The 16875-nt window shown below is 45.7% G+C and overlaps 1 protein-coding gene across 4 annotated transcripts in view; it reads right to left on the bottom strand.

Moving 5' to 3' along the window:
* The window catches only part of PRKX (protein kinase cAMP-dependent X-linked catalytic subunit), a 114836-nt gene that overhangs the window by 73031 nt on the left and 24930 nt on the right, over positions 1-16875 (bottom strand). For all 4 annotated transcript variants that reach the window (XM_046673051.1, XM_046673048.1, XM_046673049.1 and 1 more), the window contains exon 2: positions 8545-8713. In XM_046673051.1, the coding sequence (XP_046529007.1) occupies positions 8545-8713 (169 nt within the window). The remainder of the gene's footprint in view (positions 1-8544; positions 8714-16875) is intronic.

Here is a 16875-nt window from a genome sequence, read left to right as displayed (position 1 = left end):
GGAGCAAAGTGTATCCGTAACATGCAAAACTGATGTCCAGTAAGCAGTTACAGGGGTCTAACTGCATCACTGTTCAGAGAAATTCCTACCACCACCACCACCACCACCATCACCTCGCAAGATAGAGTATAAAGTCACCAGCCTCTACTTTTAAAGTCTATTAACCCATCACACTGTAAATGGGACTGTGGGGGACCCGAGAGAGGAAGTGAAACCTTCAATGTACCTGATTCCCAAAGAATGGCGACCACATGGGAACAGCCGATTCGAAGCAAAGTCTCTATGAAGGAGTCCCTCCCACCCATTCACAAAAGCATCCATTGGATAAAGGATTCCCAACTCTATCTCCAAAGTTGACAAAAGCAAACTGCAACATTTAAGAGAAATATGTCCCTGGAAAAGAGAAGCAACTCTACGTTCTTCCGAACAATGGCAGCAATCAATAAGCACAATCAAAAAGAGATGTGGCACGTTCTTATGTTGAAAAAAGAACCCTGGCAGCATTATGGCAAATGAGCAATAAGAGAGGATGAGATGGGAGAGGGGAGCAGAGCAGGAGTGCAGTACGACTGAGGAAAAGGAGAAAGATGACACAGGGTGCTTCTTAGGACAAGTGAGCCTCTGTCTGCTCAAAGCCCATCGCCCCTTCTGTCTTCTCCATCCTCTCCTGCAGTCACAGTCGAGTTAATTGGGAACCACCAGCTCACAGCCCACAGGGTTCGATTAAGACGTGCCGCTGCAAAATCAGGCAAAACAGAGTATTAACTGTGCAATTGGGAACAAGGTATTGATGAGAAGGTGATGAAGGGGCCAACTCTTCAAACAAAGGTAGACTGACGACAGCTTGAAAGACTGCGCCCGGAGAAAGAAAGCCAGGAGAATAAGCCAGGATAAAATTCACCAGTCATGTGAAACCTACAAGAAAATGTGGAGGAATATACACCAGCTTCGACTAGAAAACTTTTCTTTAAGGCTGCAGACTTGAGCAAAGTCTACAAGGGCATTTCTGGTCAAGCCATCACTTGGAATCTGGCCTCTCTGGTTCCATGCAACAAGTCGTCCTTGCTGCGTCACCCAACCTGGCGAGCTCCCATCACACTGGACACTTCTGCTGTCATCATGATGGAATGACCCTGGTCTCCACCTCAAGCTTCCCAGCATTTGCCCATTGTCATGGTTAATTTTATATGTCAACTTGACTAAGCCATGGCACCCAACTGTTTGGTCAAATAGTAATCTAGATGTTGCCATGAAGCTATTTTTTAGATGTGGAAGTAACACCTAACATCAATTGACTGTAAGAGAAGCAGATGATCCTCTCTAATATGGGTGGGCCTCATCTAATCAGTCAAAGGCTTTAAGAGCAAGAAAATGAGGTTTCCCAAGGAAGAAAGAATTTTGCGTCTAGATTTGACTGCCATATAGAAATTCTGCCTGCGTTTCCAGCTTTCTGGGCTTTTCTGCAGATTTTAGACTCAAGACTGTAACATAACTCCCACCTGGGTTCCTGCCCCAGAGAATTCAAACCTGCCAGCTGCTACAATCACATCAGTCCATTCCTTAAAAATCTCCCTCCCTCCTGTTTCTTGGGAGAAGCCTGTCTAACACACTCTGGATGAGCCCTCGCACAGGCCTGCACCCCAGAGCAACATCAGTTAATTCCATCCCTTCGATATCCTTGAGTTTGAATGCCTGCTGTGGGCCAGGCACCTTTCTAAGGCACAAACAGAACGAGATCCTGCCTTCGTGGGTTTGTGTTCTAACAGGAGAGAGGCAAACTGTGATAAACACACTAGGTCAGGAATGTTCTACTATGTAGGAAGGGAGAGGCACGATGAAAAACAGAAGGGAATAGAGAGCTGACAGGAGAGACCAAGGGTAAGGGCTGAGCGGGGCAGGTGTCGGGCTGTGGTCCCTTCCCTGGGCTCCGTGGAACACACAACACCCTCTTCTGTTCTGACACATGCCCCCTAAAGGAACTATACTACTGATTTCTACTTGCACATATGTCTGTTCCTTCGACTGTCCTTCTGGGTGGCAAGGATGGTTTGCCCGCCTCAATAACTTCACATCCCAGCAGCTGCTCAGCACATGGGAAGTGGGTGGGTACCCATCAGCTATTTACTCATGCTGAATTCTGTGCCTGCTCACACTGTATGAACAAGGTTAGCCTGCCACTCAACAGCAGTCTATAATAACTAGCCAATACACTATTTGCCCTCCTGTTTCTTCTATGATCACTGACTTCTATCAAGTTAAAATCAATTTTTTTATGCCAGCTATTCCTTGGTTTAATTTGATTTCCTTGAATTAATGATTTCATTGGAATTCTATTACAAATACAGGTATTCAAGAGCGTTGTTAACAGCAGGAGTACGAGAGAAATCCAGTGGAGGGGTGCATGTCCCAGCCGAGGGCTGGCCGGAAGCGTCTTCATAGAGCAAACAGCTGAGCTGGAAGGAAGATCTGGGAATGGTCTGAGATCTAGACTTGGGAAAGTCTAGAAAGAAGCATTGGGATTGGCCAGAGAAAGGGACGGGAGGAGCAGATGGCGAGCTCAGCAATGTGAACAGGACAGTGAGCATGGAGAACTCCAATGGTGGAGCATGCAGAAGCTGGAAGCTGACAGAAGACGATTGTCCTACACTCCTAGCACCTGCTTCTGTTGGCCATCAAGAGTCACAGAAGTGTTTTTGGCCGAGACATATGATCCGATTTTAATTTTAGATTACTCTCTGAGAAGGAGAACATAAGAGACGTTATTTGGGAAAGTATGTTAACCACTCCAACAAGAGATGATGGATCCTGAACCAGGGCAGAGGGAGGGGTATTTAGGGTGTCTTGGAAATTCAGCACATGAGTGGATGACTGAAACCTTCCTCCACACATGGGACCAGATAGCAGCCTCAGGCGAGCCTGGCCTCATGGTCCAACTGACCTCTTTACGCAACATAAGGTGTCTCCCCAAGCAGGGAGGGTGGCAGATTCCCCTGCCACGGGGTCAGTGAGCCTGAAGCCAGGATGTCCTTCATTCCTGGTTCCCCAGCTTGGATGCCACACACAAATCTGACTCTGATTACATCTTCTGATTCTTACTCATCACGCAGGGAAAATAACTCTCCATTGTCTTGTGTCTTCCTGGATATGGACTAATTGGACTTCTGGTCTACCTACCAACTCATGGTAAACTAGGTTACTGGGGGTCAATCTCTCAAGAGCAGTGGTTCTCAACAGGAGAGAACTCTGCCTCCCAGGGAATACTTGGCAATGTCTGGAGACATTTTTGGTTGTCACAATGAAGGGGGACGTGCTACTGGAACCCAGTGGCTGGAGACCAGGGATGCTGCTAAATAATCAACAGTGCACAGAGCAGCCCCCACCCAAGAGAATTATCTGGCCCCAAATGTTAACAGTGCCGAGGGTGAGAAATCCTGAATTAGCATAAGATTCTGTCTATATCTATTATCTACCTACCAACCTATCATCTATCCATCTTATCTAACATCTATCTGTGTATCAATCATCTATGATCTATTAATCATCTATCATCTATCTACCTGTCATCTATCCATCTTATCATCTATCAATCATCTATGATCTATTAATCACTTATCATCTATGTACCTACCTATCATCTAACCATCTTACCTATCATCTATGATCTACTAATCATATATCTATCTATCTACCTACTCACCTTTCTACCTACCTACCTATCTCTATCATCCATCTATCTACCTATCAATCATCTCTCTTTCTGGCAGTGGTTTGGAATCAAGGACGATTTCCCTCCTCAGGAGATTTCTGACACTGTCTAGAGACATTTTGGGCCGTCGTCACTGGGGAGGGGGTGGATGCTGTTAAACATTCTACACTACACAGAACAGCCCCCACCACAGAGAATTAGTTGCCCCAGATGTGAACAGTGCTGAGGCTGAAAACCCCTGTTCTGGATCCAAACAACCCTAAGATCAGCAATTTCCACATGCATAAAGGGTGAGGAGAAGACAGGAAATCATGATCTTTGGGCACACAGCAAGTCCTTCTTCCTTTCTATCTTCTCCACCCCGGACAGTGAGTTACTCAGCTCTTCTAAAATTCTCTCTCCACTGGCAGAGCTGGCCTTCCGACATGACATTATCAGTGCACAGAATGTGTTCTCTAATGTGCATTTAATGAACGCCCTGGCATACTGTCAACAATACCATCAGGGGCAGGGCAAAGACTGAACTTTGATAATGGCACTGGGGAACTTGCCAAATCACTCAAGTGGAACTTCCAACTCCAGTCTTGGTTCAGCTTGATACCTGGCAACATCAGCATTCCACGTGGTTTCAGTAAACGCAAGCAAAATGTGCTCAGTGTTTCCGGAGAGTATAGAAAGCAGAGGTTAGGCGAGGCAACTCTCATTTACAAGAGAAACTGCACAGCTGGAGGGACTAAATCCAGTCTTCACTACTGGCGTTTTCCCACTAAAATGCACCCCTCATCACATGGTCCTGGACACCTTCCGGCTCCCGTGCACAGGGCTGGCCAGATACAGCATGCTCTCCTGTGCCATGTATGGGGAACTTCAAGAGCTGGCCAAACTAGGGCAACTTTAAACCCAGTTTTTAAGCACACTTGGTCCCTCAAGTGATAATGTGCAGAAAAACCCAAATGCTACAAGTATATTATAATAAGTCCCTTATGCACTGAGAGATCTATTCTTCTTAGCAAGCCACTAAGTAGGTGTTATAGGCTCAACTGCATCCCCCTGAAATTCACAAGTTCAAGTCCTAACCCCCAGGACTTCATTATGTGGCTGTATTTGAAGATAGGGTCTTTAAGGAGGTGATGAAGGTAAAATGAGGTCACTAGGGTTGGTTCTAATCCAACAGCACTGGGGTCCTTGTAAGAAGAGGAGATGAGGATACAGACACATGCAGAGGGACGACCATGTGAGGACACGGGGAGAAGACGCATCTACACGCCAAGGAGAGAGGCCTCAGGAGGAACCAGCCCTGCCCACACCTGGACCTCAGACTTCCAGCCTCCAGGACTGGGAGAAATAATTGTCTGTTGCTTAAGCTGTCTGGTCTGTGGTCCTTTGTTAAGGCCGCTCAAGAACAGTAATAGAGTGGGCAACTCATCTTCATAAGTTTTGGATAAAGGCCACCTGGAAATTCATATCCCTAAGTCTTCAAAGGATCCACTGGTGATCATTTCCTGAGAACTGTGGAGGCCAGAGCATGCCCTATGTGCCATCTCAGTGTGGTGGGGAAACACATATTGATCAAAAGCCACGGAGAGATCTTAAATGAGCGCCAAACACAATTTCCCAAAACTTATGAATATAATCTCCCTGAGAAGACTATCTAAATGTTCCTTAAATTCCACATGGATTAAATGACGAGATCCTGCCTCCCAGCCACACCCCCCATTGAACATAAAGTATAAAAAGACTACACTGGACTGTGACCTGCACCCCGTGAGCCGTTCTGGCAACAGGAAAATCAATGTAGCATCCAACAGTCAGATTACGGAGCTAACAGGGTGCAGGGAAATCTCACTCCTTGAAAGAGAAAAATGAACCAATTTGGATAATTTGGGTCCAATTCCATTCCACCGAAACTAGAACACACAGACTGTGTGATATAAACAACTTAGGTACTTAACTGAAAACAAAGGACAGCCAAATACACAAATACAGAATCTAAGTCCCCATGGGGAATTGGGAATCCACCACACATGATAAGGAAAACTGTTGGCTGGCTGTCCAGGAGTGAAGAAAGCAGACTCACGTGACTGAAGCTCTGTTTTGCAAGCTCCTCCTTTCCTCTCTCCATTTTTCACTTCTAAAACCTCAAGGATGCCATCCCAGGAACTTTGACTTGTCCACTCTACCTAGCCCCACATTCATGGGGCTCTTTCTTAGGATTTGAGATTTCTGGACTGTAAAGCATCTACAGAGCCCATTATGTAGGCTTGTTCCCCACTCTAGGAGGTGAGAACGTATGTTGAAGTCTCCTAGGATGGCAGTGACAAAGCATCATAGACTAGGCCGCTTAAGACAACAGAAAGTCATTCTCTCCCAGTTCTGGAGACCAGAAGTCCAACATCAAGGTGTTGCAGGGCTGCGCTCCTTCTAGAGGCTCCAGGGTAGGGCCCTTCCTGCCTCTTCCAGCTTCTAGGGGCTCCAGGTGTCTCTGGGCTGGTGGCCGCATCCCTTCCATCTCTGCCTCTGTCTTCACGTGGCTTCTCCTCTGTGTCTGTGTACCTTCACATGGCTTTCGCCTCCCTGTGTGTGTCTGTCTTTGTGTCTCTTCTCCTCTTCTTATAGGGACATCCATCATATTGGATGAAGAACCCACCTTACTCCTCTAGCACCTCAACTTACATCTGAATTACATCTGCAAAGACCTGATTTCCAACTAAGGTCACATTCACAGGTACTATGGGTGAGGACTTCAACATTATCTTTTGTGGGAGACATCATTCATCCCCCCCAACAAGGTGGAATTCCCAGAATTGGAAGTCCTCACCCAAGATTCCATGTATACCCTACAACATCACCCTAATGATACGCATGAGACATGCCTGCACCCCAGAAAAGATGCAGTGAGGTGAAATGGACACGGCAGCCTCCCCAAGTCCCACTCTTGGTCCTGCAGAGACGTCCTCCCACTGGCTTCTTCACTCTTCTCAAAACTTGTGTCTGCTCAACAAAGATGTCTAAGACTTTTTGTTTTGACCAGCAACTCTGTTTGCTTCGATTTTGCATTCTCCTAACTTCACTGCAAACACATAAAGGATCCTGCCACTTGGTTTTCAGAGGCAAACCAGAATCTGGCTGCCTGGTGCACTGTCTTCTGTGGAAAATTCAGCTAAAAAGCAGCCTCGGGGACACACCTGTGTTTCTGGTCTGAGATGTCCTGTGTTTGGTAAAAGCCCAAGACCATTTGCCTAAATCGTGTGAGAACAAATTGGCAATATTCTAAAGGAGTCCACATCTCCTTTGGAAAATATTTATTTAAAACCCTCACTAGCTAAACTCCTTCCCCCATAATCCCCATTTTAGGTCATAGAAGAGAAGAAATAACTAGAAGCTTCTCTTCATTCCAGAGGAAGATCTACACACATTAGTCTTCCACCCATTGTTCCCCTGCCGGCCGAGTAGAGACTCAGGACTGATGAGTGAGGGGTGGTGACACCCCAACACGCCAGCTACTTTTGTTTCCATGACTCGAAAGCATGGGACTCTATCAACACCTCCATATCAGCACAAGATCCTTTTAGTGCCACTGAAGGAACGTGAAACAAAAGGTCAACCACTTCCTTTCTCTTCCTCATGAAACATGCAATCTGTCCCTACTCTGGGTAAGATGCTGTTTTGGACTGGGGGATGTTGCTCCGGTGGCTTTGAGTATAGAGATGAGCTTCTCTGCTCCAGGGGACACACAAAATGCTTCAAGACTGTAGGCAGGCAGGGAGGTGTGTCAGAGAAGAATGGCAGGTATTGGTCAGATGGGATGGGTGAGGGATGGGGAAACAAAGAGGAAGGAGGCAGTGCATGGGACAGTGGCCCTGGAGTGATGACATGGACGGCAACTCTCACCTTCTACTGTGGCTGGCTTTCCATGATCAGACGATGGAGGGAAAGAGAAAAATCCAGAGGGAAAGCCAGAGCACATGATGAGCCCTTTCTAGGGCTATGTGGCTGGGGCTTTATCCTGGGCACCTCAGAAAGCCCCCGTGCATTTGTCAGTAGACACGCAGATCACCAGAGAGGTTTGTGGGGAGGACCAGCATGGTGGCAAAGTGAAAAAGGGATACGGTACAGGGAAGCGAGGCTGGGAGGGGAAGAATGGTTGGGAGGCTAGTGCAGAAAGGCAGGGCAGAGAGAGGGAGCTCCGATCAGGCAGGGGCTGTGTGGGAGGCCCTGAGAGGGAGGGTGAGAAGGATGGCAGATGAACTGGATGGAAGGCATCCATGCATGGGAAGAGAGCTATCTCTGGACATCCACATCTCTGGCACTCGGGTGGGAAATGGTCTTACCCTACCTGGGCAAATGGCTCGGAGCAATGTTGGGCATCCTCAACTGGAAGCATCTGTGGAGCATCTAGATGGAGAAACCTACTAGTCAGCTAAAAACTCATGGAACCACCTGAGGGGATGAAACTGAGCAGGTGGTGGAGGTCCCTGAAAACCCAACTGAACTGGCTCTATAGGGAGCTGGTGAAGCTGACCTTGACTGGAGGAGGGGGAAGAGAGCCTTGGCAGGGCCACCCATGCCCCTGCAGATATTAGCCAGGCGAGCAAGGTCCTGGGACAGGCAGTTGTAGAAACAGAGCCTTTGTCTGTGGACCTGGCCAGGCTGATGGTCAGCAGCCCTTGCAGAACCACGTCTGCAAGATCAGAAGCCGAGATAGCTCAGAAGGGTTATCACCCTGGTCCGAGACTTCGCATGCACACACGCGGGGGCCTCATTCCACCACACCGCGGGTCCCAGGGAGGGTGAGGACCAACAGAGGGACGCAGGAGAGACCCTGGAGGCGGACTCACAGCTTGACCAGGAACGGATGGCTGACTTCCTTCAGCACCGACTTCTCGTTGTGTACATGCTGCTCCTGCTTCAGGCGGATGACGTCAGGGATGCTCATGACCTTCAGTGCGAAGAAATGCTTGGCTTTCTTCTCCTTGACCAGCTGCACGCGCCCGAAGGTCCCCGTGCCTGCAGGGGGAAGAGCAAATGGGGCTGTATGGGGACCTGAAGGGAATCACAGGCTTTAGGAACTCAACACCCTAGGATATGTCTGGTGAGTGTTTGCTGAGGAGTTCGGGGCTGGAATTCTCAATTGAATGCACCTGTTATACACACACACACACACACACACACACACACACACACAGCCAGACAGGATCACCTGTCTCCAATGTATCCTTTAATTGGAGGGAAAGCGGGCCATCATTTCTGCAAATGAGCCATCCCAGAGCACACAACCATGCACGCACAAGCACACGCACACAAGGAGAGGCAGAATGGGAAAATATGGTAAATGCATTCCTTCCACAGGTCTTTTTCTCTTCAGGCTTTCTAGATAAAGACAGGAGAATGAGGAACATGAGCCTCTCACAAAGGCTCCTTAACACACTGACACCTGCTTTGTGCTACTTAGTTGGCAAGATTTGAGTGGATTGGAAAAAAGTGATGGGTGAATAGAAAGAGGGGGAAATTTAAAACACTGCAACCACTATGAATACAAAAGGAAATCAAACCCTCTTTGGAAGATTTCCAAATGACTCCTCCTCCTCCTCTGTCTACTTCCAGCCCCTCCCATCTTCTGAGCCTCACTCTGGGGTTTAGTGCACCCCTTCCACCCATCACACAAGCTGGTAACCACTGCATGCAACTAGAACATCAAAGTTGCAAAGGAATTTTATTTGTCTATGCCCAGGGGAGAGGTAAAGTTGGAGGCAGAAACATGGAAATCTGTATGTGCAAGCCTAGCACTCAGGAAGGTCAGCAATGCTGGCTGTGTTTTCTGTGACTCTCTGGCTAGCAAATAATGCAGAGGAATGGGTCTTCTTCACAAGGAGAAAGATGTAGAAAATGGTCGACCGACAGGGCTCCCTGGCTGGAGAAACGGCAATCAACCTGATGAGAAAGGAGACGGAATTCAAGGACCACTTGAGAAGGAAAAAGACCTCCAATGCAACGACACAACAACGGAGTTCCTTTTTTCCCTTGCACAGAGTTTGGAATGCCATTTATTGCACATGGCACCATGAAAAGAAGCACAAAGTTATACTTAAGCAATGTGATTTTTTTAGCATTTTCCGTTGATTAAAATTCTTGAGCTGTAAAATAAATCTACTAGCTGATGGAGTGGAGGTGGGCACGATAAGTAACCTTAATTTTTAAATGAAGTTTCCAACAATAAATATTTTATATAGCAGTAGGAAAGGATCCACCAACACAAGAAAAGAAACTGCTTTGCAAGAAGAAGCAAATGAAGAGTGATGAGACATTTTTAAAGCATGGTCTCATCAAAAGATAATCTGCAAGTAAAAATAGAATTTTATTAGTGTAAGGCAATATATGTTGATAAAATTATGTGGAATCAGGTCAAAAGAGAGAGGCATAATCAAGGGAAAAGGTTTTGAGGAAAGTAAACAGATACAGCTGTGGAGTTTTTATGTGGACATTGATGTTTCCACTGGATAAAGTGCATGCAAGTGGGAATCAGGAACAGTAGCATCTAGTCCACAATTTGCTTCTGATTTGATCTATGAACTCAGGGAAACAAATTTAACCCTTTTTGGCCTCATATTGTTCATCTCTGCAATAGGACAGGTAGATTCCTATGGAACATATAAAAGTCTTGCCACACTCTAAGATTCTGATAATGAAAAGAAGGCTGTGTTCCTTGATCTTTTTGCCTCTCTCTGGTCCCGTTCTTCTTAATCATCTCTCTCTACTGCGCACCATGAGGAGCCCATCCTTTACTCAATTGTATTTACTAGATATTTACTAGATAATATTTTGTCTTTTCAGCACTTATTTTGACACTCAACTGAGAGTTCTCTATGCCTACACGAAAGGTAACACAGCTATGACTCAACAGGTTTTTTTATTTCTGTCTGCAACGCCCTTCAAGCTTTCTCTGAGCTGAGTGAGGTGTAAACACACAGAACTCAGGACGGGTGACCTGTGCACCGCATCAGACGCCTGCGTTACCCTGGGAGATGTGGGCGCTCCCTCAACGCCACAACCAGATCACAGGTCTACCTAGGTCAAGGCAGACAAAACCGACTGGCTGTAATTCTTCAGGAGATCAGCTTCAGTGCACCAAAGACAAAGACACCATGAACGGTGTTGGTAGTGAGTCATTATTGCCATGGAAAGAAAAAAGGCAAATTAACCTTTTCCTGCTGGGTGTTGGCAGGCTGTCCAACATGCATGCCCAGCTCTCAATGGCTCACTTTACAATGGAGAAGAATCCTTTTGTTGGCTTTGCTGCAGGTAAGGATGGCCATATGACCCATGTCTGCCCGGTATGACATAAAGAAGAGTCTTTTTCATTTGCAACAACACGGATGGACTTTGAAGCCATTATGTTAAGTAAACCCAGGTGGAGAAAGACAAACACTGTATGATCTCACGCGTGGAATCTAAAATGATCAAACTCATAGATACAGAAAACAAACTGGTGGTTACCAGAGGTTGGGGGTGGGTGAAATGGTGAAGGGTGTCAAAAGATACAAACTTCCAGTTGTAGGATAAATAAGGCCTGGAGATGTAAGGTACAGCAAGGCAACTATAGTTAACGATACTGTATTGCGTATTTGAAAGTTGCTAAGAGAGTAGATCTGAAATGTTTTCATGACAAGAAAAAAAAAATTTATAACTATGCATGGTGATGGATGTTAACTAGAATTATTGTGGTGATCATTTTGCAATACCTACATATATTGAATTATGTTGTACCCCTCAAAGTAATAGAATGTAATATGTCAATTATATCTCAATAAAACTGGAAAAACACTTTTTTAAAAAAGCAGTCTTTTCAAGTGTTTTTAGGCCAGATTTTTCCTCAGATGCTCAAGGGAAACACTTGCTCTCCCCAGCCAGGCAACCCCCTCTCTCCTACTCTGGGCTGGGGAGTCGTGTGAGGCAGAGAGAAGGAATTAGGATTCATATCTTACATGGAGGTTATTCCTACAGCTAAAGCTTTAAGGTGAAGATCAAGTATGGGTTCCTCAACCCCTTTGCTAAAATTCCTAAGTTGAGGAGGTTCTGAAACCCCAAGTGTCTTCATAAACTCATCCAGACACAAAAGTGGACCTGACTTAAAAAAACTATTCAGGCTTGATCTCCCTTTTGGGTAAGCATCCATTTATTTCACTCTGGAAAGTCACATCTTAACACAAACAAGTGGCCCAGATTCTACTGAGGGTCTCCTGTGATAACCGGCACCCACACCTGAGTATCGTCCCCGATTCTGAAAATTTCCAAATTCCGAAGCATAGCTGGCCCGTGTGTTTCAGACAGTCAGAAGCGCCCGTGGCCATCTCTTTGGAAGGATGGCCACGTCTAAGGCGGGCACATCCTTCACACAGCCAGTCCGATACAGTGGGTTTTCCTCCAACGTGTCAAGAGGTATTCGTTCCTCCAGCTGAGCTTCCAGACAAGGAAGTTGGTTCTGATTTATGGGCCATCCTGTGTCTTGTGATTCCGGTCTTGAAATGCTGGATGGGACAGACACAGGTCTCTCCTCTCCCTGGGGGAGGGATCTTCATGTTTTTCAAAGGTTTGCCATTTTCTCCACTTTGTCTGCATCCTCTCCCATCCGTCTTGCCCTCTTTCTCCCCCACATCCGTCCTCCCAAACTCTCACATCAGAATCACATACAACCTCACGCAGGCTTTCCGTCTGGGGTGCTGGGGACGAGAGATAAGACCTCCTCCCTCCAAATAGCTGGCGAGACATGGTTGAACTCCAACCCACCCAGAAAAATGCCACAGCGTGTGCTGATGTCCTTCTAAAGACAGACATGCACAACTGTACACAGAGGCACACGTTACAGTCACTGAAAACCGAGCGCCTTCCCACTATGCATTCAGACAACCCCACAGAACTAAGACGGTGACGGGATCACCGTGGCCACAACATGGAACCTCTAGAAGGTCCTTCTTTTCTCAGAAGTCAAAACTGGGGGAAAAAAACCACCACAGAGTGAGCTGTGAGAAAGTGCAAAAGACGCAGTTCTCATGGACAGGAGACTGGCCTCCCCTCTTCCTCAGCCCAACAACCCCACAAAGCCTCCTGAGGAGAGAGAGCTCACAGGGGGACGGAGGAAAGTGCTTTCCCTCCAGACTCGCAGGCATGCGAGCGCCCCCCTTATTTTTCGAAAGTCCGTAAGGCAAAAGAAGACCATGTAAATGGGAGAAACTCACATTTAAGTTTGCAGGGGTTATACATCTTTAAAGTTTGCTAGAACTTAAAACAGTTCGGAAAAGTCCATATGGAAGGAAAACAATGAGAACAGCGTGGAAGGCCAAGTGGTTGCAGAAGGAAAAAGAATATAGACAACTCAGGCTTTTATTTTGGGGTCCCTGGACCACGGGGAGGAATGACAGAAGTGAAAGGGAGGCCACATCCTTAGATCTGCCTCCTGCTCTGGTCTCTTCCCTTCTCACCTCCGCATGTTCTGAAGAGAAGATGCACTAATGGTCCAAAATGCCAGAAAGCCGACACCTTGCATCTGGGCCCCGCTCAACCTCTGCGCTGGAACAGGGACACCCCACAGCTGGCCTGGCTCGCTTTGGGTCATTCTAACTCTCCTCCCACTTGTTCTGGGTTGAATTGTGTTCCTGCAAAAAGATATGTTCAATCCCTAACCCCTGGGACCTGTGAATGTGACCTTATTCAGAAATAGGGTCTTTGCAGATGTGATGAAGGGAAGGATGGAGATGAGGGCGTCCTGGAGGAGATGGCCCTAAATCCAAGGACAGTGTCCTAATCAGAGACAGAAGAGGACACGTAAACACAGAGGAGAAGCCACATGAGGACGGAGGCAGAGACGGGAGGGAGGCGGCCACCAGCCCAGGGACGCCTGGAGCCCCAGAAGCTGAAAGAGGCAGGAGGGACCCTCCCCTGGAGCCTCCACAGGGAGCGCAGCCCTGTGACCCTTCATGTCAGACTCCTGGTCTCCAGGTCTGAGAGAGAATAAACTTCTATCGTTCAAGTGATCTGCTTGGCGGTACCTTGTTTTCCAATCCTAGCAACGGTCAGGATTCCTCTAGCCCCTTCTTACTTGATCATCTAATACTATGTGTTCGTGTTTTTGCGTACAGAATCCATCAGGATTTTTAAGTGTTATCTTCCTCTTGTTGGAGGACATGTTCGGAAATGAAAACTTACGTTTTTCAAAGGCCCCAGCAGGGCTCCAGTCAGGTCTTTGAGACATTTACTTGGTTTGGGAAATTTAAAGGCCAAGATTGAGGACATCAGGAACATTGGCCTATCCTTGTCCAGAGAACCGATGATGAGGAACTCAAAAAAAAAAAAACTAATTAGAATTCATAGAAATGAAAGCCAGTCTGTGCTGAAAAAATGATGCACTTTCCAAAAGCTGATCAACAGAAGCATGGAAACGGTGTCTCTGCTCCAAGGGAAAAATAAAATGACACCTGATCACAGCCACATTTTCTGGACAAATGGTCACATCGCTGGTTTTCTGGTCAGCCAGCAGTGGGGTTAAGACATCAGCTGTCTTCCCCCAGGATCACATCCCTGAGACAGAGTTTCCCCTAGCGTCTCCAAGAGAGAAGTTTCAACAAAAAGGCAGCCACCTTCCACATTCCTTTTTATTAATTGCGTTTGCACTGCGTTTTTGAGTTACTGCAGATGAAAAGATTTCTCAGCCTTTTGTAACTTTGTTTACACACAACATCCTCAACTAAAAATACAGCAATTAAATTGTTATGGCATAAAGGTCCAGCTTCCCAAGACTGCTGTTTCATCATTGAGGCTGCAGCAAATCCACAAAATACGCAATGCCCCTGTCTCTTTCCCTAGACAGCCCCACACCCCTCACCCTTGAAGAATCACACTGATCTTTATGAAGTGGAGACTGTGGAGACTGTCAGTGACATTATTTTACCCACTTTCTTTTTGTGATTTAAGGACAAACACCCCGATAATAAAGGGCGTATCCATTCTTTGATGGTGAAAGGGGTAGTGACAAGCCATTTGAGGAAATGTCTCACTATTTCACAAATTAAGGACAAAAACAAAATAATAGGATAATTACAACAACTTGTGGATATTGCCAGCCAGTCTAAAAATAGAAGAGATTTGTTAAATGTGTGAATTTGTTAAACATGTGGAATTCATATTCCTATAAATAAAAACTGTATTGCCTGTGTTCTGCTGCAAATTAGGAAATTTATTAATTTACTGAAGATAAATTACTGTTTCTTTCCTTCCTGTTTCAGACATTTAGAAATAGTCATGCTCCCTGGACATGAGTGAACTGATGTTTTTAAGGGTTTGCTATAAATAAAATGAATTTTCATCCCCACAGCCAAGGGAGGAGCAGTTATTAGGTTACAAACACAATTCTTACACACACACACACACACACACACACATTTTTCAATCCTGAATCCATCCTGGGAATGAAGGAATTCTGAACAGCAGATGACGCCAAGACTGTGGGGTTGTGTTTGGGGGTCCGAGATGTCAAGATGTATTTTTTCACGTTTGCGTGTCTGATCTACCAATGGAAACATCAGCTTCGTCCTTCTAATCCATTCCTTATCCAAAGAGCTCAAAAGCAACCCCCTCGGGGCTCAACCATGCTCCCTGGGCCATCCTGAACACCTGTGTCTCTGTGTCCACCCCTGCTTTCCTGGGAGGGGCATTCCTGTGGAGGGTGGACAATGAGTCTCAGAATCTTCCACAGGAGGACCCTGAACAAGAACTTTCCCAAGGCCTCCCAGACAGGGCCAACACCCCCAGTGCCTCTAAGTGTTCTCCTTAATTTGACGTTTGCGTGGTAGAAGGTGGTGTCCAGGACGCAAGGCTGTAGTTGATGAGAACAGAGACCACATGACCCCTGTCATCCAGGTTTCTTGGCCAGAAATTTAAGTTCTTTTCTTTGTTTCTTATTCTCTCCTTCCTCTTCCCCTCCTTCCTTCTCTCCTTTCTTTCCTTCCTTCCTTCTTGAAGGAAGGTTCCTAAAAAACTTAAAAAGTAGGACTCCCATAGGATCCTGTAATCCCACTACTGGGTATATACCCAAGTTAACTTGAAACGAACAATCCAATGTAATATATGTAATATATAAACCCCTATGTTTATTGCAGCACTATTCACAACACTCAAGACATGGAAACCACCTAAGTGTCCATGGATGGATGAATGGATAAATAATTATATATATATATATACACATACACACACAACGGAATATTATTCAGCCATGAAAAAGAAGAAAATCTTGCCATTTGCAACAACATGGGTGGACCTAGAGGACATTACGCGAAGTGAAATAAGTTAGAGAAAGATAAATACCATATGATCTCACTTATATGTAGAATCTAACAACAACAACAAAAAATCATAGAAAAAGAGATCAGATTTGTGGTTACCAGAGGCAGAGGTAGGGGTGGAGGAACTGGAGGAAGGTGGCCAAAGGTACAGACTTCCAGTTATAAGATAAATAAATCCTGGGGATGTACAGTATGATGACTATAGCAGACACTGCTGTATGGCATATTTGAAAGTTGCTAACAGAGTAAATCCTAAAAGTGCTCATCACAAGGAAAAAAAAGAAGTTTTTGTAACTATAGGAGGCGATGAATGTTAACTGAAGTTATTGTGGTAATCATTTTGCAATATATGTAAGTAAAGTCATTATGCTGTACACCTTCAACTTTTACAGTGTTCTGCGTCAATTATATCTCAATAAAACTGAAAAAAATCTTGACCCCCAACACAGTTTAAATAAAATAACACAGAAAGTGTTAATAATACAAAGCACACCATACAGCATCTTAATCATGTAGTAAACACATTCTCCCTAAGTGTAAAGAAAAAAGTTGGCTACATAAATATTCTGTGTGGTGGTTATGCAACTCTGTACTTGTGTCAACAACTCATCGAGGCGTAAACTGAAAGTGGGGGAATTTTGCTATATGTAAATTATACCTCAATAACATTGACCAAAGGAAAAAAAACCAGGCTAAGAGAGATTTTTAAAAAAACAAGTAAGCTCCATCAAACAGAGCTGGTATGTGCTAACTTTCTTTATTCTTCAGGGCACTGGATACAGACATCATGAACTGTTGACTGACAGGGCAGAGCTAACCTCGTGGGGAAAGGAT

Source organism: Equus quagga, chromosome 10 (genome assembly GCF_021613505.1).
Source record: "Equus quagga isolate Etosha38 chromosome 10, UCLA_HA_Equagga_1.0, whole genome shotgun sequence".
Classification (NCBI taxonomy): domain Eukaryota; kingdom Metazoa; phylum Chordata; class Mammalia; order Perissodactyla; family Equidae; genus Equus; species Equus quagga.
Note: the sequence above shows the minus strand (reverse complement) of the source record. Positions and strands in the feature narration are given on the sequence as shown.